The following is a 27,016-nucleotide window of genomic DNA, read 5'->3' on the forward strand; positions in this document are numbered from 1 at the left end:
TTGTCTGTTAGGTATGGATTGTGTGTCACAAGAAAATCATTTTGAGTATGTTCTGCATTGTGTGTGGTTATTGTGTGTCTTTCTGTTTTTGGATGGAAAGGTTTGCACACTTTGTTTGACATATAGTGATTACTCGAAAAATGCTAATGAATTCTATTAAAATTTTCAACCTGTCTATTTAATAATTAGTCTAGAGTAATATACAACCCTTAGTTCGAATAATATTATCTTAGACATGATTTACAATGCTTGTCTCTTGCTTTATCCTAGAATTGTTCAATTTGTTTTCTAGTGAGAGAAATAACATGATTGTACTGAAGTCATAAAACTATGAGCTTTATAATCTTAAGATGCTCTAGTTTTCTATTCTAACTTCTCTGTCTGTAGTTTCCTGCTGCTCATAAACCTGAGGGCAAGAAGATATGCAAACACTATGTCCAAAGGGGGCTAGGTTTAAATTGCTCTCTAGATGATAACCATGTGCCAGAAACAGCACAAATGGATCCTTGATTGTTTGTTTTACTTGACTAGTTGCTCAAAAAGATCGTCATTGATTACTCATGCAATTAAGCGTATTGAAGAACTTCTCATGTCATCTTTGATATTATCAGGTCCATTTACAGTCCATGGTGTTTTTCAGTTCAAATTAGTATTTTCGATAAAGTTTGATGTATTGTGTTATAATTTAAAAAGGCTTAGAGAATGAACATAAATGTGTCTTTGATTTGTCTGAAAAACGAATGAGACTTTATATGTTTATGAAAGTCTCCGAACAAGCCGATATTTTTATGTTGGTTTAGGTTTGGCAGATTATGATGACGACTTTTTTATGTATACAGGTTTTAGAAGAAAGTAGAAAATAGTGAGGGTAAAAAATACAACCATTCCTCATGAAGGCACGTCGTTATCTGCAATTCAATTTCGAGACTTGCGATATAAAAAACAATACAAGGATGTGTCGAAAAGAGATATTTGCCTTGGAAGAAGTTTGGATTTAGGACTTCTAACAAGTTTAGGTTTAGTTGATGAAATCAATGGTTGGATTAATAATTTGAAATGGGACCGTTTGGTCGGTATGAGATATGATTGGTATAGGCACTTGATATATGAGTTTTTTGGTAGTTTGGAAGTTGCAAAGACAGATAGTGATGAGTTTCAGGCATATACAATGTTCTTTAGATTGAAGAATCATAACTTTGTAGTGACACCACAAGATTTAGCAACTTGGATAGGATTTGATTGTGAAGGTTTGGAAAACGTATCTAGAACCTGGGATTCCAAACAAGCTTGGATTGATGTTTCCGGGATAGGGACTTACCATCCACATAGGTGTAAATCTACAAAGTTAAAGAATCCTGCAATGAGAGTATTTCACAGATACCTGACTTTCACATTTAATGGTAGGAAAAAGACAAATGGAAATGTGACAGTTAAGGATTTAATGTTCATGGAAGCAGTAGTAGCAGAGAGGCAAGTTAATTCAGCGAAGTTATTGATTAAGAAGTTGGGAGAGATTCAAGCAGAAAAAGGATAAATATATTGGGGGATGTTTGTTACGTTAATATGTGAGAAGTTGAATATTGAGATCACCCCTGATGATGCAACAAATAAGATTACGTTTTCTACAAATAATGTGTTAGGGGATGTGACATTGAATAAAATGGGTTTGATTAAAAAGAATATGGCAGGACAATGGTTTGTGATTAGGGATGAAATGGAGGGAGATGCAACGGTTCAGGAAGGTGTCAGTATTCCAGAAGGGGTTAATGAAGGACAAGTCTATGTGCGCAAAAGAAGAAGAACGAGTACTGAACCTAGATCATTTGAGAATGTAGAAGATATGCCTTCTCATACTTTACAGGAAATAGAAAGCAGATTTGAGCGGATGGAAAACTTTCAAGAGGAGCGTTTTTCACGTATTGAGAGGCAAATGCAAGAACAACATGATCAATTGCAAAGTGATTTCAACACGTTTGCATCAAGAATTGAAGAAACAGTTGACATCATTGGGGAACGCATGATAGAGATTTTCAGCATGATTAAGAACTTCTCAACAGCCTCCTCATCCTCCAGTCAACCTCCACCCCCTACACCATGATGAAGAATTTTTGCCTTTTGTTTATAAATAGATTGATTTGAGCGGATGTTGTTAATAAAGATTGTATTTTGTTTATAAATAAATTTGTTTTTTGTTTATAAATAGATTTGTCTTTTGTTTATACATGTGTCAACAACTCTTTTCAATGTATATGTATATGTAATACTAGACATACCGAAAGATATAAAAATTCAAATCTCAAATGAAAAGCATATCCAAAATGCCATGTACAACCGGAGTCTGTAATATGACGATAATATATACTGAAAATATTCATAATAAGTTACATTAACGTCATTATCATGAATTCACTACCCTACACAACCAATGACGAAAATACTAAAAATAAAACAACTGAAGAAGCATACAACTCAACTGCATTCGGTAGAAATTAACCAAAGCATGACAAATTTCTACTAAATGCAATTCTATATGCTTCAACGTGGCAAAAATATCAAACATCTCCCAATGAGACATGTTCATCATTTACAAACTCCTGTCTAGTATACAAATTACTTTGTCCTGCGAGATTTGGAACCGGACCAGTGGACATCTGTCATTGTTTAACAACCACAATTTAACACATGTTATAGAAAACTTAAGGCAATTACAATTATACAAGATACATAACACATACCTGGGTAGTAACAACATCGTTTGACAATACTTGAGTTTTCGCATCGGCCACGGAAGTACATGAAAGAAATTGTTCCTGTTGTCGTTGTACCGATGATCCTTTTCCTAAAAAGTATCATAACACATTAATAATCAAGTCGATATTATTCTAAACTTCAAATAAGTAAATAATGTTTCAAAATAAATACAACCATTAATGTATAAGTCATATCAATTCTTTGTTTTTGTAATTTTTTCTTTTTAACCCTACTACAATTTCTTCAATCTTCGATTGCTTTCTTCTACATGGAGGACGACCTTTGCTACGAGCTGCCTGTGGACTAATAATTAGACTAGTTCCCTCTTTCGAAAGACTGTCCCCATCTTGACTAGTCAAACCGGTTGTAAAAGAGATGTTCACTTTTGTACCAAGCCCTCCCTCACTTTCCTTTTGCTCCAATTGTTTCCTCATGTCAATCATCAACTCCGTCATCATATTATAATCTTCCTCATTGTTTGATGCCATATCCGCTATTGTCAGCATTAAATTAGACAACTTATCAAAACGTTGTCCTTCAATGTTGGTGCTCCACCTATTATAATAGACCTTAATTTTCGTATGACATCTGTTCACATTTTTCCTCGAACGCCATAAAATGTACTTTTCCGGAATGTGTGAAACCCTTTTATGAATCAACACCATAATGAAATGTCTGCATAAAATCCCCCTGAACTCAGACAAATGACAAGTACAATGAATATCACATGAACTTTCTTCAAAGTATACTGCATGAGGAACACGACGACTACTATCCCCAAACCAAACATCTTCCCAAACTTAAAACTCCTCGCATGAATCACATTTTTTCATAAAAGATAACTCACAATAAATCTTCCCCGCAATCTCATCTTGAAACTCTTTAAACTTTGCAGTTGTGTATGCACTTTGAAATTGTTTCTCAATCGGGTAATTAGTTATGCATGGTATCCAAGATTTGAAAGATTTAAAATCAGCCTCCCTTTCTTTTTCCATTTTAGCTCACAATACATTATCATATTGTTCCAAAAATTGTTTCAAAGTGGTTTTGGAATTGACATACCCATCAAAAAATGCATGCATACTTTCACTATGTTGGGTAATAGACATACCTACCCAGAAAGTATCTTTAAGAAATGCAGACTCCCATCGTACTCTTTCTTTGTACAATCCACATAACCATGCATTCTCGTGAAGGTTGTGCATATCAACAAATTGGTTCCACCGTTCTTCGAACTCTTCACGCGTAAAGGAATCATACACAACATTTTGCAACTTAAACTTGATATTTTCATATTTCTTATACCCCCTTAACTTTTCAAGCAGTTTCTTCATTATATGCCACAAACACCTATGTCTTGTATCAGGGAAAACAATCTCAATTGCATTTTGCATGACCTTATCTTGATCAGTGATTATTCCATTAGNCATTCGGTGCGCTCCTTTCGGTAACTGTAGCATTACTCCTCTTAATGAAATACACTGAACTAGTAGTTAGCCTTGACCTTTCAAGCCACACAAATGATTAGAATGCAGGTTTAACTGCACTTGTTACTGGATCCACAAATCCTAAATCTGGGAGTCTAAACTCCAACCAGTACCTTGGTCACACAATAATAAGTCTTTCCAGCCTCCCATATTCTCCTACCAATGACATATTCTCGATCACTGCAGAAAAAAGGGAACTACAAAAAGGAGTAAAACAAGTCAACATAAATATAATATTTGAACAAGAAAGTGACATGGCAAAACCAAGGTATCACAGATATGCAGATCAACTGCTCCCCAAACCTTTTTTATCCAGTGAACAACCATTGTCCCAGTATGAGGGCACTCCTCCAATATTTTAAAGTATGTAAGCATAGGATCCCACTTTGGTCGAAACTCATCATCCCAAAAGAAATCTCTGACCAACTCTGGAGTTGCACCCTCAAAGACAGTTCTACTACGGTAAACTGTAGGACCTGTCTGATAGACAAAATCATCATCAGCTACTAGAATATGATTTAGTCAATACCGCCACCGAACAGCAAAAAACACAATGAAGAAAACTGGATCGATATGATCCATGATAACATGTACAATGATATTGTATACCAAAAGAGATAGGCAAGTTAGGACCCAACATTGGGCAGCTTTAAGTCCCAAAAATAAGTATAGACCGAGTTGGAAAAGCAGTCTTCATTTTACTCTAGAATAAACATCCAGCCCATCATACTTCATCAACTAGGCTCATAAATGAAAAGATGGTAACCAAAAGAGAAAAAAAAATCACAACCAAAAGAGAAAAAAAAAATCAGAAGGAATGGTTAAAGATAAGCCGCAAACTATGTATTTACCTTCCATTAACATATTTCCATAAAGAAGAATTAATATTGAGGCTACATTTTCAGCAGAGTAAAGAGAAGAAAATATAGCAGACAAGGGGAGAAAAATGAGAATCTACCTCAGGCTCATGGCGCCAAGCTTGGTATGTCATGTTTGGGTTGGACCTCTCCATCAGTCTTTGCCATTCCATCTCTCCATCCTTCCCTTCAAGTAGATGCAATAGGTGCTCTAAATCATTCTCTGTAACAACATCCTGCTCTCTCTCTACAGTTACACTACTGGGGCTGCAGGAAAGAGAATTTTATAATATACATCATCATCATGATGACAACAGTAAGATTCCTACAATAATGATGTGATGTAACTAAAAACAAAATATTAATAACATTTCTTGATCTCAACACATTATTAATATATTCTCTTTTCTTTGCATTTTCCCAAAAAAAGTATTAATGAAATGAAGATTTTATAGGTGGCTTATCGAACCCATGCACAAACAAGCTTTATGGTTGTCATTATATCTTCTGGATCATTATTTAAAAAATGACTAGATAACCATACTACATAGACTATATCGATGCCTAAAACTTGACCTTTCAGTTAGAAACACATATTGAACATTAAAAACATACCATGCATTCGCACTAGTGGCACTAACTATAAGGTCCAAAACTTTGTGTGGGTTTTGGTGCAAGGCAACATTAATACAAGTCAAGTGATCCAAAGAAAGTATCCTATGAGTCTTTCTCTTTCTGGACGTGTAATGTGTAAAACAAAAGATATCTCTAAATCATCTTTTCCTTCATTGTGATGGTGTCTCAAATTCCTCGGTTAAAACTTGTACAAAAGCTAGGATGAGATGGGCCATTTCAGCTTCTTGTGACAGTTCTTATGGACAATGTTGCTGCTTTTGGGAGAGGAAAGAAAAACCAAAACTTTTTGGGGACAAGTTGTTTTAGCTATTCTATGGGTGATTTAGCTAAAAGAAATTATCGGTTTTAATCATGTAATATACTATAAAAATGATTAGCAACACTTCTATTTTTTTTACCTCTGAAAAGCATAAATTAGAATTCTACATGAAAACTCTATAGATGGATTTTTCTAACCCCATGTGACTGGGCAAACGAACTGTATGTCTATTGTTAAACACCCAAAGTATAATTTTAAAAATTGACAAGTTCCCAGTTAAAATTAGACCAAAGCAAAGACTCACAGCTTGACAATTTATATAAGAGGAACGTAATTAAACAATAAAGATCTGCCCATCATTGCCAACAGATACACTAGGGTCATTAATACAAGCACCAATCTCCTAAAGATTAATTTAAATCTAGTAAGAAAACATCGCAAAAATTATATACAATTAATCATCCATCTCAAAGATTCAATATATAATTTGAGAGCAAACATCAACTAGTTCAACACCACCATATATTCACTGACCACATCACGATCAACTGATAACATCAAGAAAGGACCAAGATCCTAACCATCAAATTATCTATGCAGCACAGTCCCATTCACCAAAAATATTCAGTACAAGAGTTGGAACAACATTATAAGCAAAATTTGTCACTTCCCAATTTTAATTGCTTCAATGCTTAAAAACTTGACTTAAAAAATCATCCTGAATAATAATTTATGCACAGACACAGAGGCAATACCTGAGGCTCAACTAAGAAGAAAAGACCCTAGCAGCATTCATACCAATAGGCAATAGGCTAAGCTTTAGTTGTACATTGAAATTAGCAACAGCATAATCACAAATTTAAACACTAAAGATAATAACTTAATCACACACCATTTTTTTTTTTTTTTTTTCAGAAATGAATAACAAGACAAGATTACATTTCATTGGTGACCTAAAAAAACCCCAACTTAATACCAAGATTTTAAAACTCAAAGTTTAACACTAACCTTATATCATCGCCGCTTCCCACCGCGGCCATCGGCGCAGGCACCGGACCGGAAGCAGATTTCACGCTTTTACTTTTGAAATTATTCCAAAGCGCGCGGCAAGCCGAGACAGCCGAAAGAGCCGTAACAGCGAGCCACAGCCTACGAGCACCGAACCCGGGCGGCGCGGTCCAGATGAACCTGAATTTGCTCCGGACACCCAGGAACACCAATCCGGTCCATCTCGGCCGCCACGACCAGCCGATCACCATGCCAATCATCACGGCCAGCCAAATAGGTACTGCACATAGCAGAATGTCGACAAATGTTTCGGTTATCGAAGGTCTCTTCAAAAACTCCATCATATCAAAGAAGATCTCGTCCATCTCGAAAATTTTCCCAAGAAAATTAAAAATTTTCCGAGAACATTTAGCTTATCCAAAAAAATTAGTTTACATTAGTTGTGCGCGACTGCGTACGAGATCTAAAGAGAGAGAGACAGAAGAGCGCGAGAGGTTTTTACAGAGAGAGAAAATCCAAGTGGTGATTTCGACAGAACGGTGAAATGAAGTGGCAGTTTGAGGACCGTTGATGGAGGTTTAGTTTGGTGTAAAGAGCACGTGGAATAGTCTCAAGTCTCAACGACATTGTTCTGTATTCTTGGAAGGTGATGTGCACGCGAGGAATGGAGCGTGATAAATTAGAGGATAATGTTTCCAAAAGGATTATTTATTGCATTGGTTAGGGCAAAACTCGGAAAGAAAGAAGAAGATGCTTTTATTGTCTGTGAGATATTCGGACGGTACAAAATTCCCTGTTGTTGGGTTGACAGTTAGTGTCCAATAATGAAGTGCCGCGTGGAACTACAATAAATTTGTTTTACTTTATATTGGTAATAAATATATTAGAATATGTCCTACTACGGACTACGGAGTTAACAAATAATAACGGCAATCTATATAGACCTGGCAAAAGAGGGCCTGGACCTGCGGGGGTTACTCGTACCTAATTGGCGAGTACAGGTATCCCTCTAAAATGCTTGTTTCAAAGCTACCCATACTTGGCCCATCCGTAAAATTTGCGAGTGGGTCTGGTAATAGCTACGGATACCTGCAATTGAATTTAAAAAAAAAAAATTAAAATACAATTTATTAAGAAACCCTAAAGTCTAAATGCAACTCAGTCAGACTAAACACTCAACTCTCTCACGCAGCACACCACTCATAGCTCACTCACGTAGCCACAGTCACAACTCACTCTCACCAACGAACGATAGCTCCCAAACCTAGGCCGTCGTCGCTGACGAAACAGTAACAGCTGCAGCTGTCCTCTCATTGTCATTCTGCTTTGATGCGACTCTTAGCTCAATCTCAACTCTCTTGCGCTCACTCACGCTGACGAACGACAACTCCCAAACCCAGGTCATCGTGGACGAAACAGCAGCAGCTGCAGTTCTCCTTTCATTGTCATTATGCTCCGACGCGACTCTCAGCTCAGTCTCAACTCTCTTGCGCTCACTTACGCCGACGAACGACAGCTCCCAAATCGAGGCCGTCGCTAACGAAACAACAGCTGCTGTAGCTCTCCTCTCACTCTCATTTTGCTCCGACGCGAATCTCAACTTAGTTTGAACTCTCTCACCCTATCATGTCGATGAACGGCAGCTCCCAAACCTAGGCCGACGATGAAATACCTTTTGCTCTCCTCTCACTCTTATTCTCTCTCACTCTAACGTCGCCTAACTCTCAGCAGTAGTAGTCACTTTTAGAGGTAAACACTTTCACCAAGTTGCCAAACGCTTTGGGAAAACAAGACAATACATTTAACTACCATTATTTGCACTGTGAGCATTGAGTTTTGACCATTATTTACTAATTCTATATGTGTAGTGTTTACTAATTAGTAATTACTATGTATATTTAGTATTTACTAATTCTATATGGTGAAGTTTGATATAAATATGAAAAATATTGATAATGAATTAATGATATTTGATGTTTGATGAAATCTAATAAAATTTAATTTAATCATCCATTTATTTAATCAAATTAACCAAGTTATGAAAGCTTAATAAATGAATTTTATACCAAGTTTTTAAATCAATGCAATTTAATCTTCAAGTATGCAATTTGAACAACAAAAAACTGTGAAAAAATAACAAAAACTTGAAGAAAAAAAATTACAGAAAATGCCATTATATGCGGGTGACCCATGGGTCGACCCGTACCCGCCCATCATGCATATCTCGACCCGTGCTCGTTTTACCCGTGACCTGTGTCTACCCGGCCCGTACCCACCCAGGACGCTAGTTTGCTAGGTCTAAGTGTATGATTGTATATACTTCATGGTACAAATTTGGTTCAACTACCAACCGTAATTTATTAACAATAATACTAGGGCTATGCCAAAAAAACTGTTAACTGAACCGAACTGAACCCGTATTTTTGAGTACCCAAAAATTCGGGTCGGTTTCGGGTTATTATAATGCGATACCCGAATTTTTTGTTCGGGTATCGGTTATTTGTTTTAAGATAACCAGGTACCCGGTAACCGGTTTTATTAAAAAATAAAAAAAAACGTAGTTTTTTAATTTTTTGTTTACTTTCAATTTTCAAAGGGCAAAAGCCCCAAATACCTTATGCCCTAAAATTTTAGCCCGTCAACGTCACTGCATCAGGTCCGCACTCATCTCTCTCACTCTCAAATTCTCCAGTCTCCAGTCTCCACTAAAGTCTAAAAATTCTCCACTAGTCCACTAAAATTTTCTTCTTTAGACTGCAAATTATAGAAAGTAGAAACACTCCAACTGCTTCTAAATTGATCTCAACATTGGGTTTCACTTTGCTCCAGCTCCATCACCTTTCTACACTGCCGTCGCTATCGCCGGTGCCGTTGGCTTCATTTTCAGTCTCCATCTCCAAGGTAAATATTTTCAGTCATTTTATTTTTATGTCATCTTCACTTGGAGACAATGGGTCTATTAGTGAACTAGGGGTTAAATTGGGCACTTATAAGACTGAAGTGGTAGAGTTAGTATGGCTATGTTGATAAATTTTGTGATTGAAGTTGGTTGAGGAATAGTTAGGTCAGCAATATTATCAAAAGGCATTAGTGGCCATGAATTTTCAAACTGATACCTTAAGGTATATTTTGTCTGGTCACATGTTCCATTGGCGTTGAGGAATAGTTGATTGTTGAATACTGGCTTCAATTGGAAGGAATTGCATCTTGTAAAAAATTAAAATTCATGATGAATTTTAATCAAATTCGGGTCAAAAATCGGATACTCGGTTTGTGACCCGAATATTTGGGTACTCGTAAAACTGGGTATTCTAAAAAATGGTTCAGTTTGCGGGTACCTTTTTAAAGTACCCGAATATTCAGGTACCTGGCTTTTCGTTCAAAACCGGATCGGGTACCCGGTTTTGTACAGCCCTAAATAATACCATAATACAAAAAATCTTACAAACATTTTAATACAAAGTGAAGTGGTAAAAAATGAATGAAAAGTCAAACTCATTATATTAACTATTTCATTCATTTTTTGTCATATACTTCGTATGAATATATTTGTAAGATTTTTTTGTAAATATAACATTAATTAATAAGACTACACGTACGAACTCTCTTAGAGTTTGTACAAAGTGACATGACATGTCATGTCAGTGCTATGTGGCATATGAGTCATGGTATTTCTATATAAAATGATATGACAAAAAATGAATGAAATAGTGAATATGAAGAGTTTGACTTTTTGTATTCACTCTTTCTTTCAGTTTCTGCATATTGTAAGTTTTTTTGTATCTCTAGCATTATTGATGGGTCATGTTACTTAATGCCCTAAAAATTCAAATTTGTGGATGACCCTAAATCAAATTCCCTCCCAAATTTTACAAACCCTTACCATCAAAATTTTTAATTCCCTTAAACAAATCTCTCTCTGTCAAAATTTGAAACCCTAACCACCACACCAGCCGCACCTTCTAGCCGATTGCCACACGACAGTCGCCCCTTCCAAACGACGACCACCAGCAGCCCCGCCTTCCAAACGACGACGACCACCAGCCGTGCCTTCCAACCCATGATCACCACCAGCAGTATTTTTTTTTTTTTTATATTTCATGGTACAAAATTCGGTTCAACTACCAGCAGTAATTTATTAATTGACAATTAGACATCATCCAGATTATTGTTGGGCTTGAGTTTGAATCCATGGGCCTTAATATTTGGGCTTTCAACTTGGACTTATCATGAGAAAGCCCAAGCTGGTGTTAGGCAAAAGGCATGATGTGGTTTGATTGGTAAATAATTGTGTACAAATAAAGAAAAGAATGGAGGAAAAGGAAGTTTTTAGAAGGTGTGGCGTTGAATGCTTTAGAGAAATTTAAAAAAAGTAATAAGGGGGGAGGAGGAATCAAAATCTCTATTAACAAAAATGGAGAAAATTTCAAGATGGCTTTATCGAGCATAGGAATCACTTTTTGTCACACATACTCAAGATGTCGCTCTTCTCTTTTGACTCCATGGAACATCTCTCACCACTACACTACACCTTTGTATTATTATTTGGTATCCCCTCAACCGAATACAATTTTCATTTCTATCTTATCATTAATAATGTACGGATATATTATGGTTTCAAAAATCTATGGAAAAGTTTCATTTGTTTCATTGCTATATGATGGATACACATTCCAACTCTGGTTAAAACTTGGAATTACGTATAAAATATTGAATAGAAATACATTGAATGAAGAGTTGGTACATAAAACATACGGAATGTAACTGAGAAGATTATATTAACCTCAAGGGGTTGGTCTGACGGTCAAGAAGGTTTACTCTTTTTATTGACTTCTTGGGTTCGAATCACCTTGCGATCACCTACCATATTTGTGGCTTACTTGAAACACGGGGTTTGTAGGGTTTTCAATGGGTTCGGACCCTAGACATAAAAAAAAGAAGAAGATTATATCAATCTTTTTAGGTCAAACAAGGGCCCGACCAAGTTTTCCCCATTGACCTTATGCACAAAAATCCCCACTATTTCACTCTAATTTCATGTTTAACACACTTAGATTAAAAATTGATCATATTCCCATCCCATCAAATTATTTTTGTATTTGGACCACCTTGATTAACTATTTATACCTATTCATTAATTATTTCTCCAATACCCAGCTGGATGCTACTCATCTAACATTATAAGCGGCAAACCCAAACCAAACAAAGGAAGATTTCCCATCTGCATAATCAAAAGCATATTATATTTACATAAGTTTAGAAAGAAGTAGACGTTCAGCTATTTGGAAATTACATGTGAATGCATTAATTTTGTAATGGTAAACAGCTAGAAGCAATTTGAAATAATGCATGGAGAAATGTATATAAAATATAAAAATATTGACTGGCTGACGAAGATGTGAAAGGTAATGAGTGTGGGATGAACTAGCAAAATAGGGATTTTCATGCAGATATTGGGGGGAGAATCTGACCCACATGGCGTTAAAAGGTGAAGAATTGGCCAAGACTAAGGAGGTGGTTATGATGGCAGTCTTAAGCAGAAAAAGAAAAAAAAAAAAAAAAAGAGGCATTAAAACCAATTCAATTCAAACCTTAAGACTTCTGATATGGGGTATGTATGGTGTACTTCTTCTGAATCTGATCTCATGCCATGCATGATGCAACTAAAGTGAAAGTTTTCCTTTGGCTTATATTCTTTGCAACTCTCCACAAGCAAACCCAATTTCAACCGCCCAAAAGATAGAAAAACACACAACATACTACTTTGTTTTTGTTTTTCTTTCCCTTTTCAGTCAGATTTTCACACTCAGAACAAGACCATCATCTGTTTTTCAACGAATTTGGTAAAAACGAAGAAAGCAAAGTGCAGAACGTTCAAACTAATAATATTGTCTTTGTACTCTTAACCAAAACATTTGACAATGGTTTGTTAATGCTCCATTATCTAATCATCAAAAAGTATATAGAAATCTTCAACGCTTGAACTGCTCTTAGTTAATTTCTATTTATTATGCTTATACTGATCTCGTGGCATCTTGCATGAATTTGTTCGCCCTATGTAATGAACAAGATAAATTATATAATCAATATGGTAACAACAATCTACACTTCTTCCATTTCCATATATATGAAGATGAATGCCTGATCTCTTAGCCTAGAATTTCCTTGTAGAAACCAAGGTGTTTTGATTAATTTCGGTTATGAAGAACATAACTGAACACGAATCAATTAAAACTACATTGTAGTTTCTAGAGTACTGAACATCAAAAGTGAATTTGCCCTTAATGTGAAGTTAGAAGATAACACACACACATATATATATATACCTGATTTCAGATTCCAATGAGTTTTTCTTTAATTAATCGAGTAACATGTATCCTTATTCTCTTCAAGCCACACCTTCACCTGCAAATACAAAGAAAAACAAACTATGGGTTGATGCGAAAAACATAAAAATATATATATAATTCAAAACATGCTGGTAATTGTAAGAATATCAAACACCTTATTGGATGGAGAATATCAAGCCATTTGATGAGATATATATATCTATACATGCAGGAAGGGGTAGCTTTTATCAGAGATTTGATGAGTTACGTTGGGGGGAATGAAGCCTGGTCCGAGATCATTCAGATGATGAATGGTCTCGAACCAGACAGCATTCCCCTCAACTGTTTAAGATGGAGAAAAAAGAGAGAGAAATAGATTGAGAGAGAAGACTTCGTGTGAGATATTGATTTGGCCATGCATTGTTTTTGAAGGGCCCTTATATATGCGAGGGTGAGTTGAGTATGATTACGTGGGTCAGATGACACAGACTTCCATTTTCTACAGTTTTTCCCATTGTGCTAGCTAATTAGCTTTACACAACAACTCAAAGTATGAATCTGATTCAGTCTACCTGTATATTGTATTTTGGTTGAGTTTATATTTATATCATTTTTACCAAATCTTTTAGGCTTCTAATATAGTGTCCAACCATACACACTTTAGCTAATTAACTTATAGTTTTGGTAGAGGAAAAGTGAAGACCATTTGTCAGCAATAAATATGGGTTAAAACGTAAGAAAATTGGTGCAATTTCTGGAGGCGAAAGCAAGAGCTTCTTTCAGCTAACTTTCTCTCATGTAACTTTCTCTCATTAATCTATATATGTTTATGATTCATGAAAAATCATTAAAGAAGGACAGATGCCATTGCTAATGCCGTCTGGTGAAAAAAATGGTATCAAGAATTATAATTAATTGATCATTGCTTTAGATTGAAAACTATAAAAAGAGTTNGTGAATTTTCTAGTTGAATCAACTAGCTAAAAGTTCAATTAAAAAGCAGACGAAGGCGGTGCATGTGTTTTACTAGATGAACCCGTGACCGTCAGTGCTTTACACCATGTATTGCGAGCGTGGGTATCAAACGCGAATTTTACGGCGCTACTTATACGGCGTCGTCTTTTATTGGAAGTACATCTCCTGAAAAACTAACAATAAATGTATGATACGTGTATCCTAATAAAAGCTTCTCTCCTTGTGATGCTCGATGTCATGCCTATGAAACGATACTCAGTTGTATCCGCTGAAAAATGTCAAATCTACTATCACTAGATTTGATCGTTGATGGCCAAACGATGGTTAAGTATGATTGTCATCAACGGTTAGATGTGATCGTAATGATCAGATTTAACAGTCATATATCTGATTTTTTCTAGTCAGATCTACAGATATGATCAGAAAAGGTAAGATCGACGTATTATCGGTTACATCCAACCGGTAATGCATCAATACGACATATTTCAGTCACCTTCCGACAGTAATTTATAAACTTTTATTGTTAGAGGTGGTTAACGAATTAACAAATTTAAGGAGTTATTTTGAGTTAAAAAGAATAGTATTGCATTTTAAAAAGAATTTTGAATATTTAGATAAGAAAATGGAATAAGATAAAGTAAAAATGTTATACCAAAAGGGCCAAGGCTGTTTCATGTTTCACTGTAAGCGTGTGGGAGAGTATCTCGCTTTGCTCTCTGTTAAAAACCTTTGAGCATTTGCAATTATAGCAATAAGAATTTGATGAAGAAAATTTCAAAAAACAGAAATCACTCGAGTAGGCAAACGACCAGGACCACCCATGTTATATTTACATTTATTTAAAATTAACTTTAATAGATTCAAAATCTCAGGATTTTATTAAATATATTTGCTATTTAAAATACCTTAATCCAAATGTAATCAATGTACATTCAAATAATAACGCAATTAAGCTTACATATTTTTCAATTAGTTCGTTCTATATACGTGCAAATCAATATTCATTATTCACTACCATCTTTCAAGTATTGAATCTGCATTGTTGGAAAATTAAACATCCATGAACACAGGTAGCTATCTTATCTCATTGTATCATTGCTAATAAAACTTGTAACAGGAAAAGCGGAAAAAGGAACATAACACATTATCCCCCTTGCACATTCCAACTTCACCTTCTTCACACTAGTTCAGCTCCACAAAAAGGCTGGCCTGAGGATGCAATCCTGCTTCTTTCAAGGACAACGAGAGCTTATCTGACCCATATACAACCCTAGGGAAGTTGGAGACAAGACTGTAATCCTCAACTTCCAAGCAACCCAAAGAATCAACGTAGTCGTACACAGATTGGACTACTGCACTACTGTGGAACCTCCTCTCTTTGCGATCTCCATTTGGGAAGCGCACCAAAACCTAATTCCATTCAACAGCGAAAAATTTACAGTGATGTATTAGATTTGATAATTTCATATTCTCAACTACACAAAGAAGAAAAGAATAATTACTTGTGTGACATTAGGTCCTTTTTCAGGTTCATCACCAAGTGCAAGGGCTTTCTCCTGCCGCATTTTAGCTAATGCAGCCTCTCTTTCTGCAGCTTCACGTGCTGCTCTCTCACGAGCCTCTTCTTCCTCCTTACGCTTCCTCTCAGCTTCAGCAGCTTCCCTTTCCAAACGTTCTTGCTCTTCTCTCCTCTGGCGTTCCCTTGCCTTTATAAGACCAAAAAGATGGGGGAAAAGAGAAAGAAAAACATTTAGAAAATTAGAGAACAATAGCTACATAGTTCTTTATATAATGTAAGCCTTTGCCCGTTGAGGAGCACAAGTAATGGATGCTATCTGGTCCAGCATAACCAAGCACTACACAAAAGAAATACTGAATTTTAAAAGCAACATACTTGATCAGCTTCAAGTGCTGCTCTGTATGCTGCATCTTGCTCCTCCCGCAAACGCGTGTTGCTCCTTCTTTCTTCTGCATCAAGCCTCGCTTGAAGAAGAACAGGGTTACTTTCTTCAATCACTCTCTGCAGTATCATGAGCATTTCTTCAGGAGATTTGGGTCCCTCAATCTGTGGAGCCAGTAGAAACCAAAAAAAAATTAAGAAAAAGTATATCATTAGAAAAAAAAAAAAAAAAAAATTTCATCATAAACTACAGTGGAGAAAAGGGATTTTGGAACTAAAGCATCGGGATAGTTGCAATGTGATGCAAAATACTTTCGGCAAAGTAAAATTCAGTCTTCTGAAGGAGTATACTTAAATTCTCAAAAAGAGCTCTATAAAGCTGTAAATAAAGCAAAATAGTAAAATTCAGATAACCCAATCACGAAACTGAACCTAGAGCCAAATTCCAAGAGACTGACAGTTATTTTCTTCACTACACCTGTTCTCAATTGATATAAACAGGTCAGGGAAGACTAGATCCAGGCCCGTGCCTGAATATTTCTCCATGGGGTATTCAGTAAATTCTAAAAACATGTGCAGAGAAACTAGTTAGAGGTAGAGATGCTACAAATTGCTCTCCATTTGTATAAGATTAAATATGTGGGTAGATTTCCACCAAAGTAATTAGTTACGGAACATCCAATGCCAGTGAAGGGTAATACTGTAAGAGATGGAACTTTTTATTAGACTGAAGTAGAGCACAATAAAGCCAACAAATCCACTCCCCCAAAAAATTATAGGGAGAACATAACATCATTACCTAGTATTTTGGTTTATGATAACCTAAAAATTCAAGTTTCAAAAGCCAAATCTCAATCTCAAATTCAAGTTTCAAAAGCCAAATCTCAATCTCAAGTTGCTATTGGCCACTTCACTGTAACTGTCCCGGTTAATTGATCATTAAAGGTTTTAGTTGTGAGCAACCAAAAGTTGTGGTGAGATTTTGAAGCATAAAATCATTGGTGCCAAATGTATTTGACTTATGATTGAGAAACTTCATAAGCAATTCTGGGCGCTCTCAGATTAAAATAAGAGACACACCCCAATATTAGGTGGCATAGATGCTACATTTTCACCCGAAGCTGAAGCAGTGATAAAAACAACTTGAACCAAATTACAATAACAGATATTCACGAAGATATCAGGCCCTTCGACCAGGCCATGAACTACAGAGCCATGTGCCATAAATTACTCAACCTAGCCCATAACCTTAAACATAACAGATAAATAAGGACATATGTATAACAGCTCCCTAACTTGTTTGCAAGTATAGATCACAAAATTTCACGATAGTTGAAGTTTTCCTTTTCCATCTTACTACTACACAAAAGTTTCCAACTACAACCCTAATAAACTACAGGTATTAAAACAAAGGACAATGAAAAGAAATGGTTAAATACAACATACCAACCAATTTCAAAGCGAAGAAGTAACATCTAGCGAGGAAGTAATATGCATCCATATAATCCAAATCAAACTGGTCCACTATTGGTTAAAACTATTAAGTATCATGGCTTTCCACCAGCACTTATTATCAAATGATATAACAGATAGATACACACCCACTGAAAACATGTCCTAACAGTCTCATGCCATTTCCTATATTTTCCATTTAATGTGACCAGACCGATGTATAAACTTAATGAAACCAAAAAGAAACTATAAAGTTTTTTCCTCTTTCAATCATTAAGTTTTTTCCCCAACTCTTAGTTTATCTTCTTATAGCAGTAACACCAGGAACTCAAAAACCTCCAGTACAGTTCACCGAACAATCACTTCATTCCCTATAAACAAACCAATCTACAACAAATATAACTACAACAAATCACATGTAAAACAACATAAAATATTCTTACTAAGCAAAGCTAAACAAAGATTCGTGATGCGATACCTGTTGAAGTAAAGCTATCCTCTGGTTCGTGGCAGGCATAACCACTGCACAAAATGGGAACCTCGATGCTTTCAAGCTATTACTCATTTTAAATCCTTCACTAGCCCTAATACTCCCACCCCAAGCAACAAAATTCTCGTTCACAAACGCCGCCAACACCTCGTTACACAACGTCCCCCCGCAAAACGAGGGCGTATCGGGATGGTCTGGCGAGTGCAAGTACACGAACAATAACTTAAACGCACCCCTTGACCTCTGCAAAGCGTCCATGAAACCCTCCGAAACAAAATTAGGCTTTAAACTCCCATAATCTCTCTCAAAAGCCGACACAAACTCCATCGCTTCCGAAGCCGCGGCCGAAACCGAAACCAAACGATCCGATGACTCGCCATTCCGGCCCGAACCCGAACCCAGCCCGATCATTCCCAACGAATACGACAAAACACCCCCAGCAGCCCATAGACCAAACCCGACAGCACCCGAAATGAGCCCGATACTTCCGGAAATTACAGAATAAGGTAAGGTGATTACTTTCCAAGCCAAACCAGGCCCAGCAACGACATTTCCAGAAGAATCGGAGCGGTCAATGGAACTTTGACCATCACGAGACGATAAATTGGAATGAACGGTGGTATTATTGCCGGTGGTAGAAGTTTGTAGCGGCGGATTAGTGGAAGTGAAGGATGAGATCGCGAGTTCCAGGTCCCAATCATGTGCTTGAAGTATCTCCGTACACAAATCGGGATCTTCTAAGCCAGTGATCGCTTGAAAATACGCTAATTTATCGGCTACATCAACCATTATCTCTCTATACCAAAAGGGAAAAACAATTGAATTAGGGTTAGATATACTCCGAATCCAGAAATTGAAAAACTTCTACTGATTTTTCTTTTCAAATTTTCTTCTTCTTTTCTGGAAACCAACGGAAATATTCTCGTTCAGTTGTTCTTGGGGTTTATAGTTTTGGCATGGAATAACTAAAAGGACCAGCAGTTCGTCTGAAATTACCCAAATGCCACTGGCTGGGAAAGAGAAATGCAGTTGTGTCGTTTGCGTTTTGTTGTAGTTTATCTTTTTCGTTCAGTTTATTGGGAAGTGAAACGAGGATGGGATGGGTAATAAACTAATAATGGCAAATCAAAGTGTAACGAGTGGAAAATGGAATGGAACGATACCATTTTGATGTGACTGAACTCCATTAATTTTTGAAAATCCAGACACGGTTCCCCTCTAAATAACATGAATGCCACCGACAGTTTATGGATGTATTTTAGATTTATTACATTTTAACGTACCTAACGGATGTTATTTATTATTATTATTATTATTTTTACCTAAGGTGTCGGGCAGCACAGTAATTTACTGTTACGATCTCTATTTAAATCATGGGTGTTCAGATAAAAAATCGAATATGAGATCATATATTAATTGTAAATACTCATATAGTGAATCTAAATACCACCTAATTATTTATCATGTACATTATGTAATTTAATATGATGAAGTTCCAACAAACAATGCCTAAAATAAATGAAATAAAATCTAAAACAAATTGAATATAAAAAATGGGTTGAAATAGGAGATTAAGACCACTAGATCTAAATCTATGAAGTTCATCCAAACAAGAGTTCTCTATGAGACTTGTAAGGATAAACTATTCTAAACCACCCTTAGATGGCCGGGTGAGGCGATAAAGATTCTTGAGTATATTCTTGTTAGGGTCAAAAAATATTCTGGGCCCAAATAGACCCAAAGAAGGAGACATCTCTAACAAAGGGTAAAGCTCAGACCCAATTCTGGTGGGGCCCAAATTAGAGTTCCGTAATTGAGGCTAGTTCGGTATGCTTTCCCAACTCCTCACCATCTGGACCCAGACTCCCTGATCCTGAAACGCCTTCTAGTCTTACGGTCAACTCAGAGTTCACAGTCACCTACAAACTTCAGTACTACTTGAACTCTAATAAGGAAGTCAATTATTATCCCAATTCCTCCAAGGTCTGTATCCTAGGCACACTCGAACTCCCTTTCCTACTGAGATAAGGGAGCCAAAGGCTCCACCCTTTGGGAGGACCATCGCTACAAGGACTCCCAGTCCCAATAGGATTCGAAGACCATACATTCACTATTTAAATAGAGGCAAGCCCTCTCACAAGGCACAAAGACATTACACCTTCAAACCCTAAAGTTCCCACTTGAGAACTTCTCATTACAACCGTAGTCACAGTCCCCGACTAGACTTCCTGTAACCTTTCCTCTCCCTAACCCTCACTAAACTAGCCTCACTCAGCCTTGCTGACTTGAGCGTCAGAGTGCCTATGACAAACACCACCCCAGTGTTTTCCGTCTGCTTCACGCTTGTTTTCTTATGTGTGCAGGTACAGCAGATCGGTAGTGGCCTCAACCTCACGAGATCAGTCCCTCTTTCCGTAACGGTAGATTTTTTGCATCTACAGTCTGACGCCCACTCTAGGGCCTCTGGCAATCATTCGTCTCACAAACCCTGCTACATGAAGAAACTCTCTATGGCTAACAATTCTAATAACACATGACCTCGAGGCCAAACTGGAGGCTCTAACCGCCCTCATGTAATAGCACTCAAACAAGGTGGCCACACCGGAAGCTAAGAACATTGCCATCCCGACCGAAAACACTACTATCAGGGCCGAGAATCAATCTCTAAAAGAGAAGGTAAGTTAGTTTTATGATCTTGAGTTTCTGCCTTGTCAGGTACAACCGAATCAGTTTCGCGCCTCGGTTCTGTCTATGCAACCTCTCCAAACTCCAGAACACAGACCCACAATCTTAGATACGAGGTCGCGCCAATTATGTTTGTCATTAGTTGATGCCCTGACTAATAGTGAACAAGGGCCGCCGATAGAACCACTCTTGGTCGATCCATTTCAAGCACGAGATCAAGGCATCCAAGTGACAGAAAGCCCACTACAAGAACCACCCATCCTTCCCATCCTATCCCACCTTCAGTTAGTCATCCCTATCCAAACTCCACCTGGCTAGGCTCATCCTCGCGGGTCGAGCGGTCCCCCACTCCTTCAAACCATCCTGCTTGAGTCCATTCATCCTAATAGGCCGAGCGAATCCCAAATAACGCCCCTTACAATCCATGTGGGGCGAAACACTTGATCGGCCACGAAGGGAGTCACCCAACCGGAGGGAATGAATAGGGATCAAAGCTACCAAGAGGCGCATATCGGAGTGATCCGTCAAGCTACACCACGCGGATTGACCCACAAAACGCACCAGGTGTGAATCACGTGGCCAACCAAGTTAACCAGGACGACCTAGTGGTATCCGCATCTCCCATGGAGCAGATATTGGCCAACAGACTGGCCGACATAGAGGCAGTGATGAGGCGCATACCTGGAATGTCAATCCTAACAAAAAGGAGCCAACCTCACTGTTATGCTGATTCACCCCCTTCGTAGGCGCAATCGCAGTAGCTGAGATACCACACAAGTTCAACATCCCTAGCATGAAGCCTTACGATGGCACAACCAACCCAGATGACCACATAGCCTCCTACAAGCAGCAGATGTTCGCCGTATCGATATCCCGAACACTAAGGGAAGCCTGCATGTGTAAACGCTTCGGTTCAAGCCTCTCCAGCCTAGCTCTTCAATGGTACACTAACCTCCCAAATTGTTCAATCAACTCATTCGCCCAGCTCTTCAACACCTTCGTTGAACAATTCGCCAGCAACAAGAAACTCAAGAAACTATCGGCCAATCTGTATAGAGTTTATCAGAGGAGGGGGGAGCTACTGAGAGAATATGTTAGTAGGTTCAACAAAGAAAAAATCTCCATCCCCTCTTGTAACCTAGAGACGGCAGTAGACGCCTTCAGAAAGGGTCTCCTCCTGGATGGAGAACTATACAAAGACTTGACGAAGCTCGGTTGCACTATAATGGAAGACGCCTTAGCCAGAGCTGTCATTCAAATAAGGTGGGAGGAAGATGAAATTAACCGGATGAGGCATGCCAGGTACGACGACCGTCACCAAAGGCAAAACGATAGAAGGTCAAAGTCCAGATCAGTTGAGCCCCGTTACCAACCCCCTCCACGTAATCTGAACAAGGTTAAGAAACCATATGACCGCCCGCCAATTAGAACTGACAACAAACCATCCGGGTCGAGTCAATACAAAGCTTCGGAGTACAACCTCAATGTCGAACCAGCCCAAGTCGTGGCAATCATGAAAGGAATGGGACCTACTGTTAAGTGGCTGAACAAGCTCAATCCCGAAGCAAGGAGGGACACGACCAAGTGGTATAAATTCCACGGCGACCATGGTCATAATACGGCGGACTACATCGCCCTATGGTTGGAAGTCACCGCACTACTGAAGAGGGGACATCTCCGAGATCTATTGACAAATAAAAGGAAGAATACAATCAGCCAGAAAAGCTCGAAAGAAGTGTCCCCCCCCCCCCCCCCCCCCCCCCCCCCCCCCCCCGTCCCCCCCCAGGGAGAACTTACACCAAAGGGTTTCTGCTCCATTATCTCTAGTGGGTCGGAGATTAGTGGGGTAAGCTACTTCTCGACCAAGCGCTATACCCGAGCCAACCACCACCTTGAAGTCCAATCCCTCCATCTGCCCTCCTGGCTGCAAAACCAACTAGGTAATCCAGTTCGAAGATGACGAGCCAGTCACCCTACCTTCCCCTCATCACGACACTCTAGTCATCTCCCTCTAGATCGCAAACATCCTAGTCAATAGAGTATTCATAGACGGGGGATCCTCGACAAACATCTTCTTCCTTGAAGTAGTGAAGGTCGTGGGACTGGATGAAACAAACATTAGCAGACGACCAACTATACTGGTAGTAATGGTGTTCAAAAGAACCGGTTGGAACCAGAACTGGAGGGTACCCTGGGTTTGGTTTCGATTCCTACCTAAAACCAATCGTCAATAGGTAGGTTCCGGTTCCAAATTTTTGGAATCGTTACTGTGTAGTTTTGGTTTCGGTTCCTATAGTTAGGAACCAGAACCAGGAACCAGGAACCAGGAACCGAGACTAATATAAAATAAAATTAAAGATTAGCTGGGTTAATAAAAACTTAAAAAAAAAAGTAATGTCAATACATTTATATTTATATTTCATAACATTTAAAGTAAATTAGTTTGATTTTTGAAAATCTACCTTTATAAAGTAATGAAGTTTGTAATTTTGAATTTATAATTTGTAATTTTATTTTTGTTAACAAGTGCCAAGTGAGGGGGTATTTGTAAGTTTTTAAGGGTTTTTTTTTGCCATTTTAAAAACTTTTGGGGGGTCATGTAATTTTACAGGGTACCCAGAACCAGAACCGAAATCGAAACCAGAACCGTTGTTATAGGTTCTAGTACTGGGTACCTAGGAACCGGAACCGGAACCGTCAGTTCAAGTTTTGGTTCCAAATTTCAAGGAACCAAAGGTTTCGGTTCCTTTAAAACGTGCAGGGTACCCGGAACTGAACACTCCAAACTGGTAGGGTTCAGTTCTGAGCAGAAGTACACCATAAGAGAAATCGTTCTACCTGTCTACACCAGCGGAGTCAACAAGTAAACCATCTTTCTAGTGCTCGATTATCCTTCACCACGCAATGTCATCTTGGCTCGACCTTGGATCCACAACATGCGAGCTATTCCATCCATCTTCCACCAAACCATCAAGTTTCCAACGAAATAGGGAGTAAGGGAAATCAAGGGTGACCCTAAGGCGTCCAGAGATTGTTACAAAACGCCTTCAAAAAAAAAAAAGGTCACGCTTCATAACAACTACAGTCTCATCCAACCCTTCCGACCAAGCCAAATCAACCATCTATGGAGGAGTTGGATGAAGTGCAGATACACCCGGACGACCCCAAAAGGAAGACCTAGATAAGCTCATGCCTCGAGCCCGAAATAAGAGAGAGACTAATAGATTTCCTCAAACAAAACTAGGATTGCTTCGCCTGGTCCCACTCAGACATGACAAGAGTCAGCTAGAGGCAATCGTCCACCACCTCAAAGTAGATTCGAATCAACTGCCAGTGAAGTAGAGGCATAGGAAATTCGCACCAAAAAGCAACCGGATCGTTAATGAGGAGATTGACAAATTACTAAATAATGGCCTGATAAGAAGTCCACTATCTCGATTGGCTAGCAAACGTTATGGTCGTGAAGAAAAAGAACGGAAAGTGGAGGGTCTGCATAGACTTCACAGATTTAAACAAAGTATGCTCTAAGGACTCCTTCCCACTCCCACATATTGACATGATGGTTGATGCGACAGTAGGCCACGAACTCCTAAGCTTCATGGATGCCTTCCTAAGGTACAACCAGATTTTGATACACCTGGAAGACCATGAGAAAACAACCTTCATTATAGAAAAGGGGACCTACTGTTACAAGGTGATGTCGTTTGGTCTCAAGAACGCCAGGGCTACCTATTAGCGACTAGTCAACAGAATGTTCACTGAACACATTGGGGACACCATGGAAGTGTACATTAACGACATGCTCGTCAAGTCCCTCATGGCCGAGCAGCACCTCGATCACCTCAGCCAGGCATTCACTGTCCTAAGGAAGTATAACATGAAGCTGAATTTAGCCAAATGCTCGTTTGGGGTCTCATTAGGGAAATTCCTGGGATACATGGTAACTCAGCTTGGGATAGAAGCCAACCCCGATCAAATCCGAGAGATCCTCAACATACCATCACCAACTTGCATCAAAGACGTCCAACGTCTGGCAGGATGAGTAGCAGCCTTGAGCCACTTCATCTCTAGATCCGCCGACAAGTGCCACCACTTCTTCCATATGCTCAAGAAATCTAAGAAGTTTGAATGGACCCCTTCCTATGAGGAAGCCTTGCAATAACTGAAGAGATACCTAACTCCCCCCCCCCCTCCACCAAACTCATTTCCAAGCCTATGGATGGGGAAAAGCTTTACACCTATCTAGCGGTCTTAAAGACAGCAATCTCAGCAGTATTTCTAGGAGGATAATGCAAAGCAACTACCATTTTACTATGTAAGCAAATCAATCCTCGACGCGGAGACACAATATAATCAGTTGGAGAAGTTGGCACTCGCCCTCGTCCATGCATCCAGGAAGCTCAAGCCATACTTTCAATGTCATTCCATAGTCGTACTCACCTCCTTCCCACTTAAGAAGATATTACATAAGCCAGAGTTATCAGGCCGACTCACAGAATGGACAATGGAGTTTAGTGAGTTCGACATATCCTTCCAACCATGCACTACCATCAAATCCCAAGCACTGGCAGATTACTAATTTCACTCCGAACACCACCGTCCAAGCAGAAAGGGAGTTACTGTGCATGAATAGCATATCGCCTTCAAAGTGGACTCTCTTAGTGGATGGCTCAAGCAACGTGAATGGAAGCGAGCTTAGTGTCGTACTTACTACTCCAGAAGGAGACGTCATCCAACAGGCCATACGATGTGGATTCAAGTGCACTAATAACAAAGCTGAATACGAGACTCTCATCGCTGGACTCTCCCTAGCCAAGGAAATCAGAGTAAGGAAGCTGGAAGTAAAGTCCAACTCCCAACTCATGGTCAACCAGCTACAAGGTACTTACCAAGTCTGCGACTCGAAGATGACAGCCTACTTGAACCTGGTCAAAGAATTGCAGATCGCCTTCGAAGAATTCTCCATTGCCTAAGTCCCAAGAATGGAGAACACCCATGCTGACGCCCTTGCTAACCTCGACTCAGCCCTTCAATTTTCCTCCCAGTCATCCATCTCTCTGTTATTCCTCCAATGGCCGGCCGACTAGAAGGAAGGACCAACGAACAAGTCGCCTGAAGAAGTAATGGACATCGAATTATTTGATTCCTGGATGACCCCGATAGTAAAATACTTGGAACACAATGAGCTCCTAGCCGATACGAATGAAGCATGCTGTCTGAGAGCGAAAGCCGCCAGGTTCACTATATACGAGGGCCAACTCCTTAGGAAGTCATTCTTTGGTCTCTACCTTAAAAGCATAAGCCCAGAAAAAGCCAAACGAGTTCTCACTGAACTCCATGAAGGCAAATGTGGAAACCACACCAGAGGACGCAGCCTTGCCTACTGGGTGATCACCACTGGCTACTATTGGTCAACCATACACACCGACTCAATAGCTTATGTGAAGAAGTGTGACATTTGTCAGAGGTTCGCCCACGTCTCACACCTCCCACCCGAATGACTCAACTCCACTCTCACACCTTGGCTGTTCATGAAATAGGGAATGGATATAGTCGGAAAGCTCCCAACCGCGCCCGAGTAGCGGGTCTTCATGTTGGCGATTACCGACTACTTTACTAAGTGGATCGAAGCTAAAGCACTCGTACAAGTCAGAGATAGAGGGGTAAAAGCTTTCATTTGGAAGCATGTCATCTGCAGGTTTGGGATACCGAAAGAAATTGTCACCGATAATGGATCTCAATTCATCAGTTTAGGCTTAAGAGATTTCTACGACATGTGGGGAATCAAGCTTAGCTTCTCTACCGCCCGTAATCCCCAGTCTAATGACGAGGCTGAATCATCAAATAAAACTATCATACAGACTTTAAAGAAACGCCTATAGAAAGCCAAGGGTGCATGGGCAAATGAACTACCCGAAGTCCTTTGGTCCTACCGAACGATAGCCCGCTCATCCACAGGTGAAACTCCTTTCTCCCTCACATATGGATCTAAAGCAGTCATCCTAACTGAAGTATCAGTCTCTTCCACCAGACTTCAATAGGCAGACGAAGAAGCCAACAACCAGAACCTCTTCCACAACCTGGACACCGTCGATGAATTGTGTGAGCGGGCGGCCATTCGCAACACAGTCTATCAACAGCAGGCCTCCTGACACTACAACCGCAACATCCAAATCAGAACTTTCAA

The 27,016-nt window shown here is 38.9% G+C and overlaps 2 protein-coding genes and 1 long non-coding RNA gene across 3 annotated transcripts; all 3 read right to left on the reverse strand.

Annotated features, from left to right (window-relative positions):
- Positions 1–4,318: 4,318 nt before the first annotated feature.
- On the reverse strand, positions 4,319–7,555 carry LOC116120905. The gene is made up of 4 exons (XM_031406886.1): positions 6,999–7,555; positions 5,197–5,362; positions 4,542–4,718; positions 4,319–4,435 (listed from the first exon to the last, which is right to left on the reverse strand). The coding sequence occupies exons 1-4, from the start codon at positions 7,361–7,363 to the stop codon at positions 4,334–4,336; spliced, it is 810 nt and encodes a 269-aa protein (XP_031262746.1). The 5' UTR covers positions 7,364–7,555; the 3' UTR covers positions 4,319–4,333.
- A 4,239-nt stretch (positions 7,556–11,794) lies between these two features.
- LOC116120877 lies at positions 11,795–13,547 on the reverse strand. The gene is made up of 3 exons (XR_004126614.1): positions 13,503–13,547; positions 13,325–13,403; positions 11,795–12,219 (listed from the first exon to the last, which is right to left on the reverse strand). It is a non-coding gene; the product is annotated as an uncharacterized LOC116120877 (long non-coding RNA).
- A 1,739-nt stretch (positions 13,548–15,286) lies between these two features.
- LOC116120904 (plant UBX domain-containing protein 10-like) lies at positions 15,287–19,195 on the reverse strand. Its single transcript, XM_031406884.1, has 4 exons — positions 18,133–19,195; positions 16,197–16,367; positions 15,805–16,008; positions 15,287–15,712 (listed from the first exon to the last, which is right to left on the reverse strand). Exons 1-4 carry the CDS (start codon positions 18,931–18,933, stop codon positions 15,485–15,487), a joined length of 1,404 nt encoding a protein of 467 aa, XP_031262744.1. The 5' UTR covers positions 18,934–19,195; the 3' UTR covers positions 15,287–15,484.
- Positions 19,196–27,016: the final 7,821 nt, after the last annotated feature.

The sequence above is a fragment of the Pistacia vera genome, unplaced genomic scaffold, assembly GCF_008641045.1.
Source record: "Pistacia vera cultivar Batoury unplaced genomic scaffold, PisVer_v2 Contig95, whole genome shotgun sequence".
NCBI lineage: Eukaryota > Viridiplantae > Streptophyta > Magnoliopsida > Sapindales > Anacardiaceae > Pistacia > Pistacia vera.